The following is a 9,924-nucleotide window of genomic DNA, read 5'->3' as shown; positions in this document are numbered from 1 at the left end:
TCCTTAGGAGTTATGGGGTTGTTTAACTGGTTTATCTGTTCCTGATTTAACTTCGGTACCTGGTATCTGTCTAGGAAATTGTCCATTTCCTGCAGATTTTCAAGTTTTGTTGAATATAGGCTTTTATAGTAAGATCTGATGATTTTTTTGAATTTCCTCTGAATCTGTAGTTATGTCTCCCTTTTCATTTCTGATTTTGTTAATTTGGACACACTCTCTGTGTCCTCTTGTTAGTCTGGCTAAGGGTTTATCTATCTTGTTGATTTTCTCAAGGAACCAACTTTTGGTTCTGTTGATTCTTTCTATGGTCCTTTTTTTTCTACTTGGCTGATTTCAGCTCTGAGTTTGATTATTTCCTGTCTTCTACTCCTCCTGGGTATATTTGCTTCTTTTTGTTCTAGAGCTTTTAGGTGTGCTGTCAAGCTGCTGACATATGCTCTCTCCTGTTTCCTTCTTTAGGCACTCAGAGCTATGAGTTTTCCTCTTAGCACAGCTTTCATTGTGTCCCATAAGTTTGGGTATGTTGTACCTTCATTTTCATTAAATTCTAAGAAGTCTTTAATTTCTTTCATTATTTCTTCCTTGACCAGGTTATCGTTGAGTAGAGCATTGTTCAACTTCCACATATATGTGGGCATTCTTCCCTTATTATTATTTAAGACCAGCTTTAGGCTGTGGTGGTCTGATAGCATGCATGGGATTATTTCTATCTTTCTGTACCTGTTGAGGCCCTTTTTGACCAATTATATGGTCAGTTTTGGAGAAGGTACCATGAGGAGCTGAGAAGAATGTATATTCTTTTGCTTTAAGATAGAATATTCTATAAATATCTGTTAAGTCCATTTGGTTCATGACTTCTCATAGTCTGTCTACATCTCTGCTTAATTTCTGTTTCCATGATCTGTCCATTGATGAGAGTGGGGTGTTGAAATCTCCTACTATTATTTTGTGAGGTTCAATGTGTGGTTTGAGCTTTAGTAAGGTTTCTTTTATGTATGTAGGTTCCCTTGTATTTGGGGCATAGATATTTAGGATTGAGAGTTCATCTTGGTGGATTTTTCCTTTGATGAATATGAAGTGTCCTTCCTTATCTTTTTTAATGACTTTTAGTTGAAAATTGATTTCATTTGATACTAGAATGGCTACTCCAGCCTGCTTCTTCGGGCCATTTGCTTGGAAATTTGTTTTCCAGCCTTTTACTCTGAGGTAGTATCTGTCTTTGTCTCTGAGGTGTGTTTCCTGTAGGCAGCAGAATTCAGGGTCCTCATTGCGTATCCAGTTTGTTAATCTATGTCTTTTTATTGGGGAGTTGAGGCCATTGATGTTGAGAGATATTAAGGAATACTGATGTATTATATTCCTGTTATATTCATATTTGGATGTGAGGTTATGTTTGTGTGCTTTTCTTCTCTTTGTTTTGTTGCCAAGACGATTAGTTTCTTGCTTTTTCTAGGGTGTAGCTTGCCTCCTTATGTTGGGCTTTACCATTTATTATGGGGCCATCTGCACTGGGCAACCCTATTTCATTATATGGTTAGAAGTTCATGACAAAGGCATGCAGACCACTGACAACCTGTGGCTCCAGAGTGTCATTTCTCTGGGGTTGCTATTTCAAATCATGATTGACCCCTGAATGATGATTGTTTCTGCACAATAAGCCCTCTTTGTTTTTGTATACTATGAGAGTCTGGGGTCTTCAACAATTTTCAGACCCTTACATTGTATAGCAGATGAATATTAGCTACAATTTTCCTTATGCAAATGTGAAATTACAAAAACAAACATCATATTTTGTGTCCTAAAAGCTCTCTTTAATTATTAATATCCTTGGAACCATTCTGCCAAGGGGTCATATAGTGAATATTGGACTTTAGAAGTTATCCATCTTGATTCAAGGGGGTTTAGCATGAGAGGAGGAGGAGGGGCAGGGGAGAAAGGGGAAAAAGAACAAGAAGAGGAACAAAACAACAAGGAGTAGGAGAAAAAGAAGATGGGGGTTGGGGATTTAGCTCAGAGGTAGAGCGCTTGCCTAGCGAGCGCAAGGCCCTGGGTTCGGTCCCCAGCTCCGAAAAAAGGAAAAAAAAAAAATATGAGGAAGAGGAGGAGAAGAAATACACCAGGAAGAGGAGGAGCAGCACTAGGAAGAGGAAGATGAGGACAAGGAGTAGAAGAAGGAGGGGGAATAAATTCCTGCTTAGTGGTGGAAGACAGAAAGGTCGGCTATTGGAGGACAGACAAATGGGATACTGAAACACAAATCTTGCAGATCTAAAAAGGGTCATCTCCTAGAGTACAATGATGGGCCAGAAAACTTGCTACTCTGTGCCTTCAGCGCACTCTAATCCTAATGGAGGTGCTTATGTCACTCAAGATTCACTGGCCAGTCAGGGCGTTTTTAAGGACCCTCCAATCAGAAGAAAAGGAGTGTTCTTCCGGGCTCTTTTGTTCCTGCTGCAAGTTCCACTCTATTACTGAGCAGGTTTGAATGGTTGGTGGGACATGCTTTGAACTCTGCTGCTGAGTGCCTTACCGGAGTGCCAACCCTGAACTACCAAGTCCAATCATGGTGAGCATGTAACCACTGCCCTTAACCTGAATTAGCACTGGACTGAGAAGGGGGGGGCAGGGAGGTGGCCCTCCCATGCATGGGCTTGGTCAGAACTAGCAGCCATCTTGTAGATTCCGTGTGGTCCTAGCCATTAGGTGTTCTCATGTGTTCCGTTTGGGAGCTGCATCTGTGCAAAGCCTTTGGAGCAAGGGGTTTCTGTCAGAAACATCATGGGCAGGATGCCAAATGCGGAGACCTAGCTTTTCAGTGTCCTCCAGAACTTGTCCCTTGCCATTTAAAATCAACCTCAAGGCTGGGTAGCACTGGAATTTAATCTCTTAAGGGAACAGGAGAATCTATGATGTAGGATCTTCCATTGCTTAGGAAATAGAGGCACTGTGGATTGCTCTGGTGCTGTTTGTAGTTTGGTGTTAATTCCACTTCTCCCAGAGGGGCTGCCTAGGATGAGGAGTATTCACATATTCAGGTGTCTTTCGATGGAAACTTCTCCCCATTTTAACATGTAAAATATAGGCTAGAGCAGGTTATTGGGCTGGGGAGGGGAAGGTGGAACTGAAAAGGTTTAGGGAGAAGGAGAAAAGTGAGGTAAGGTGGAGGAAGGAAAATTGAAGTGAAGCAGGTGGCCTACAGCATGTGTATTGGTCCCCAGAACAATGGCCTTGCTTTCTTCTTGACTTAAGTTTCCAAATTCTTAAGATAAAGGGCAGTACCTCAACCGAGTTTTAAAATTACCTATTTGAGTCATGGACTGAACTGTGCATTGCAGTAACAGGGAAAGGATTTGCATGTGGAACAGGACTCCTCCCTCAGAAGTGTGCAGGAGGAAGAGTGTCCTGTGTACAATGCAGAGTGAAACAGGGTAGGCAACAGCTAGATCACAGACTAATTGAAGTTTAAAGCCTTCATCTGCAGGGCTCACCTTTATGAATAAAGTCCTGCCTGACTTAGGGTGTGTGATTTTGTAATTTCCTAACGAGTGTTAATTCATACCTTTTAAAGTAAACACACAAGATTGGTGGGTGAGACTCTGGGACCCACTCCTGAAAGACAGTCTTACAACACCTTCCAAGATGTTCCAAGAGTGGACAGTAGGAAGGAGAAAGGACCTTTCATTAGTGTTCTCTGAGGTCTCTGTCCTTGGCGTGGGGCGGGGGTTGGGGGGTAACTACAAACAAAGAGGATCCTGTGTAGGAATTGACATCACTGACAACTTCGTGTGGAAGTGTAGATCACAGGAGACCTGTTTTGTCTCAGTTGCTTGATCAGCATACCTCCAGTAGGGGAGATGCTAAGTTTTTAAGACTTAGCTGTGTGGTTCAAGCTAATGAGGGATATGGGGAGGCTGAGCAGTCAGACACACCAGTGGGAGATAGCAAGCAGTGTCTTCTAGGATTCCCCTTAGACACATCCATTAGGAAATCTGAGGAAGATCACAGTCCCACCGCGGTGAGTGTGAGGACCCCAGATCCCAGACCCCAGACATGGAAGAGTACCCTGGTGGATCTATCAGAGTCTAATGTGTTAGACTAGGATGAGCTGTGATCCACACTGTTTTGTTGGTATATGTGTTGATCTGGGGAGATGCACTGGGCTTTCTTTCCTCAGTGAGAGGGCATTCCTTGAGGAGGGGTGAATCTGGATTTCTATCTATTTCAGTGTTGCTGATACTCTCTCTATGCAGTGCACACACTGAAGCTTATAGTGTGTGGTACACGGACTTGTAGGGAATATTGAGGTCCAGTTTGTAGAAGTTCCAAATGAAATAACTCGACAAGTTCGGTAGGAGTGAAATCAAAGTTTGTGGATTATCCAGAACAAAAGGTAGTTTCAAATGACCATCAAGTGCTGAAAGGAAAGCATAAATTGAAATGCAAGGAGATTATCACCATTAAACAGAAGATCCTTTCTATGGACTTGAAATCTTAGAAGATGCCATGAGAGTAACACGCTTTCCTACTAACCCTCCAATTAATGGAAGGAGTAGACAAAGTGATTCCTAGTCCCAGTAAAAGATTCTACAACTGTTATTCATCTGTGATGGGGTCCAGCCCAGTTTAGAAGCCAGACTCAAGAAGACCACTTATTTCTTGTGGGTTGGAAACAAGAAGGATGCAAAGGTCATGGATGCTTGCTCTGTGGTTCCAATTCAGCACTCTTCCAGCCATCTCTGTTCTGCAGAGTCAGAGCCCCATTGATGAGCCTGTTGAGTTCATTACTTGAGGTCATGAGGATGAAGCTTCAGTTGTATTTCCTGACCACATGACACTGAGATACAAAACATGAGACATCTGCTATGGAGAGCTGCATACACAATGTAGAAGTAACCAAAACAACAGCTATGTTACAAGTTGCCCCTTAAAATGTAAGCCACATATGTCTGAGACAGAGCCATAGGACTTGCCTTTGACATGCAGGTTTCTTGCTCCATCTACTGATGTACCCATGCCTGTTTATTGGAATGGGAAGTGATATTCTGTGCCATTTTTGTCTTTTATTGGATACTTTTTTGTTTACATTTCAAATGTTATTCCCTTTCCCAGATTCCCGGACATAAACCCTCTATCCTATCCCCCTCTCCTTCATTATACGGGTGTTCCCCACCCCAACCACCCTCCCTTCCCACCCTCCTGACTTTCCTTTATACTGGGGGTGTTCACCCTTGGTCCGACCAAGGGATTTTCCTGCTATTGTTGCCCAGCAAGGCCATCCTCTGCTACATTATCAAGCTGGAGCCATGGGTTAGTTCAGGTACAGTCCTTGGTAGTGGTTTAGTCCCTGGGAGCTCTGTTGTTGTTATGAGGTGGAAAGCCCCTTCAGGGTTTTCAATCTTTTCTCTAATTCTTCCAACAGGGATCCCATTCTCAGTTCAATGGTTTGCTGCTTGCATTCGCCTCTGTATTGGACATGTTCTTTCTGTGCCTCTGAGGAGACAGCTATATTTGGCTCCTGTCAGCATGCAGTTCTTAGCTTCATTAATCTTATTTCGTTTTGTTGGATATATATGGCTCTGAATGGCTGTTCCTTCTGTCCCTTCTCCAAACTTTTCTTCCATATACCCTCCTTTTAAGAAGGAGTTAAGCATCCACACTTTGCTTGTCCTTCTTGAACGTCATGTGGTCTGTGGATTGTATCTTGGGTAATTTGAGCTTTTGGGCTAATATCCACTTAATATCCACTCTAAGGCCACATGATGGGAGGACAGTCCTGCATCTCCTCTAGGCTTGGCTCTGAAGGTGAAAGTTTTCCTGCATTGGCAGTACTTGACATTAGCCATGAGTAGTGACGTCATCAATTTCCCTTGGTCGATAATCATCCTGACTGACCATTACTCTGGTCCACAGACCAGGCAAATGAGAATCTGGAAAGTGTATTGCCAGGGCGTTAGTTTGGAATCGATGTGTGGGGGTGGGAGCATCCTCATAGAAGCAAGGGTAGGGGGGTGGGGGTATAGGAGAGGGGGAAAAGGAGATAACATTTGAAATGTAAATACATAAAATATCTAAGAAAATAAATAAAGTAGAAACAAATGTAAAGAAAGAAGAATATGGACAAAGACCTGAACTTACTGTGAACTGTTGTTGACACTAATGCAGGTAGTTCAAATTACTCTAGTTACACGAGTTCAGTTCCCTAAAACCAAACAGATGGGCACTCTGAGGGATTGTTATTATTTGCAATATTCAAGATGGGAAATATCTTCTTTAATCTGGAGGTATTGATTGACAAGAAAAAATTAGTCTAGGCCATAGCTTGTGGTGGGCGCTTCCATGTATAAAGGATATTGAAGTTGGTAGTTCTTTCTCTTCTTCCCCTACACTGGCTAGAAAGATCATTTTATTTTTCTGGCATTTGCATCTCCTTCTCTTTAATTCTGGCATATGGTAAAGACGAGCTGAGACACACAGCTACTGCTGTATTCTTCAAATTTCTTCCAATACAGTTTTTGTTTTACTAGTTGGACCACATTCTGCGAGCCATTCTTATATATCCACTCCATGCACACATAGACATTTCCATTGTATTAGGTCTGTTCATCTGGAAAACCTTTACTAACACAGATATGATGTTTCACCTTCCACTGAGGAAGATGTGCTTCTAACATTAGTGCTCCGTAGCTGTCGGCATCCATTCCCTGCTTTTCTCCCTGGGTTGTTTGCAGTCTCACATGTAGCAGTTGAATATTAGCTGCAATTTTCCCGACGTCAGCGTACAATCAGAGAAACAAACATCACGCTTTGTGTCCTAAAGTCTCTCTTTAATTGTTACTATCCTTGGAACCTATACTACTGTCTGCTCCAAGCTGAATACTGTACCTTGCAAGTTATCCCTCTTGATTGAGGAGCAGCAACAGCAGCAAGAGCAGGAGGAAGAAACTCCTGCTGAGTGCTGGACGGCAGAAAGTTAGGTTATTGGAAGACACGCTAAAGAGATACTGAAATAAAAATCTTGCAGCTCTGAGAAGGGTAAGCTCCTGGACTAGAATCCCGGGCCAGGAAACGCTATGCTGTGTGCCTTCATCGCACTCTAATCCTACGGGAGGGATTCATGTCACTCAAGATTCACTGGCCAATCAGGGCCTCCAGGCAGGACGTCCACTTGTAGAAGAGGAGTGTACTTCCTGGTGCCCTGTTTCCAGCAGCCGATTTTTCTGAGTTGCTTAGCGGGCTTGAATGATTGGCCTGATGTGTTTTGATGTCGGCTGCCGGGTGTCTTATGGACGTGCTGGCAATCTACTAAGTCGGGACATGGTGAGTAGGTGACCGCTGCCCAAAACGAGAAGGAGTGGGCGGCTCAGCCGCAGGACTCGGTGTGGTGGGATGCAGGGGGCCAACCCTGGCTGTTCTTTCTTTTTGGTTTCTTTTGAGGCTGCGGAGGGGGAAGAATGTCCGCGGGGGCAAGACTTGGTCATGCGAGATATTTAGGGTTGCCGTTTTACCTATTTTGAGTCTAAGGCACTTTGCAGCTGTAGCAGACTTTCCTGAGTTCCTCAGAGGCCAGACTGTAAACTGCAATCTCTGGTGTGTAGCCCCTCACCTTAAAACAGCAGGGGGGTTAAGTAGCTTTTCTTCTATCTCCAGTGAACTGGGCTGCTCTAACTTCCAGCCTGGTAGTTGAAGTCACAGGGAGAAAAGTGACAGACACACTTTGAAAGGTGACTTTAATGTTTATTTCCAAGTTTTTCTCAAACGTTGTCTACTAAAAGGGAATCGGGTAATTGAGTAAAGGATTGATTGCTAGATCCTTTCCCTCAAGTCCAGATGCACTCACTTGATAGGCTTGGGGGAAGTTTGGAGCAATAAACTTTTATGAGCCAGGAGAAGAGAGACACACTCACAGAAGAAAGACTTTTATACAAGCAAATATGGATAAACTCACCTAAGTTCTATACAAAATCATATGTTTTGGGGAGGTTGGCTTGATCAATGCATATTGAATTTCCAACTGGAGGGTACCCCTTTGCAGCTGTGTCCAATCCTCTTGCACAATTACTTCAGCTCAGTGGGTTGAGACGAATGCCGTCTCTTCCAGCTGTGTGTTATGTTACATATCTAGCACCTAACATTGCACATAGGGTCCAGGTCAAAGCCATTCTCTCTGCCAGGGAATGGCCCTTACTTATTCCAAATTGGTACGGATATGTGGGGATTTTCTTATTATTAATAATGTTTTTCTTTTGAAAGAGTCAACGATTGATTTCACATTTTACATTTCATTTCTTATTAATTCGTTCATTTTTATTGGTTATTTGATTTATTTACATTTCAAATGTTATCCCTCTTCCTGGTTTCCCCTCTGCAAACCTCCTATGATATCCCTCTCGTGCGCCCCCACAAACTCCTGCCTCACCTCCCTAGCATTCCCCTACATAGGGGCAGCGTCTCCACAGGACAAAGGGCCTTCCCTGCACCCATTGATGTCAGATAAGGCCATCCTCTGGTATGTGAACAGCTGGGGCCATGGATCCCTCCATGTGTTCTCTTTGGTTGGTGGTTCATCCCTGGTAGCTCTAGGGGAATCTGATTGGTTGATAATGTTGTTCTTGCTATGGGGTTGCAAACCCCTTCAGCTTCTTCAGTCTTTCCCCTAAGTCCTCTCTGCTGTCCTAGTGCTCACTCAGTCCGATGGTTGGCTGTGAGCATCCACATCTGTATTGGTCAGGCTCTGGCCGAGCCCCTCAGGGAGCAGCCATAGCAGGCTCCTGTCAGCTCATGCTTCTTGGCATCAGCAATAGTGTCTGGGTTTGGTGTCTGCAGATAACATGGATCAGCATGGGGGGGCAGTCTCTGGATGGCCTTTCCTTCAGTCTCTGCTCCATTCTCTGTCCCTGCATTTCCCTTAGACAGGAACAATTGTGTGTTAATATTTTTGAGATGTGTGTGTGGCCCCATTCCTCAACTGGGTCTGCATATGGTCTCTACAGGTTCTCTTTCCCCTTTGTTGGGTATTTCAGCCAATGCCATCCCAGTTGTGTGCTGGGAGCCTCTTGCTTTCCTAGCATCTAGGGCTTTCTAGTGGCTACTCCCAGTTCCTCATTCCCCACTGCTACATACTTCCCTTCCATTTCCTGACCCTCTGTACTTCTTTCCTATCTCTCCCCACAACTAATGCTCTCCCACCTCCACTGCCCGCCCAGCCTTTCCCTCTCCCTCTTTCTGCTCCTGTAATTTTTTTATTCCCTCTTCTAAGTAGGACTGAAGCATCCACATTGGTCTTCCTTCTTGCATTTCATATGGTCTGTGAGTTGTATTGTAGGTATTCTGAGCTTTTTGTCTAACCTCTAGTTATCAATGAGTTCATACCATATTTATTCTTTTGTGACTGGGTTACCTCACTCAAGAAGATATTTTCTAGTTCCATCCATTTGCGTGTGAATTTCATGGTGTCATTGTTTTTAATAGCTGAGTAGTACTCCATTGTGTAGATGTACCACATTTTCTGTATCCATTCCTCTGCTGCGGGACATCTGGGTTTTTTCCAGCTGTTGTGATAGTACTTAATATTAGGGATGAACAGTGCCTTTGTTGTGAAGTCAAAAGATAATTTCTAAGAAATGACGGTCTGGTTCCTAGGACTTGTGAACACTTCATATTGTTTTGCCTGCTACATTTTACTAATTGTTTAGAAACTGATAGACAGGCGGTGATGGGAAGCACTCTTGAGAGAAAGATCAGTAGCTACTGACGGTAAGAAATAAACAGATTAGAGGGCAGTTTGAGGTATTTTTGTGGTGGCTGTGAAGTCTGTGTTCTGTTTAAATTTTTCATACATACACACATAGGTAATGATGGTCAAGTTGACATTATGCCTGGCAGAGTCTCCTTAAGTGTTTGATGAAAGCCTGACTATATTTTGTG

General features: G+C 43.4%; 1 protein-coding gene across 2 annotated transcripts in view; it reads left to right on the top strand.

Annotated features, from left to right (window-relative positions):
* The first annotated feature begins 216 nt into the window (after window positions 1–216).
* Zfp431l10 (zinc finger protein 431 like 10) overlaps window positions 217–9,924 on the top strand; it is a 104,182-nt gene continuing 94,474 nt past the window's right edge. Inside the window, exon 1 of one of the 2 annotated variants that reach the window (XM_063276856.1) lies at window positions 217–7,317. In XM_063276856.1, coding sequence (XP_063132926.1) covers window positions 7,240–7,317 — 78 coding nt within the window. In that variant the 5' untranslated portion in view covers window positions 217–7,239. The remainder of the gene's footprint in view (window positions 7,318–9,924) is intronic. The other variant, XM_063276855.1, reaches the window with a different exon arrangement.

The sequence above is a fragment of the Rattus norvegicus genome, chromosome 17, assembly GCF_036323735.1.
Source record: "Rattus norvegicus strain BN/NHsdMcwi chromosome 17, GRCr8, whole genome shotgun sequence".
Taxonomy (NCBI): domain Eukaryota; kingdom Metazoa; phylum Chordata; class Mammalia; order Rodentia; family Muridae; genus Rattus; species Rattus norvegicus.
This window is presented reverse-complemented; position numbering and strand designations above follow the sequence as displayed.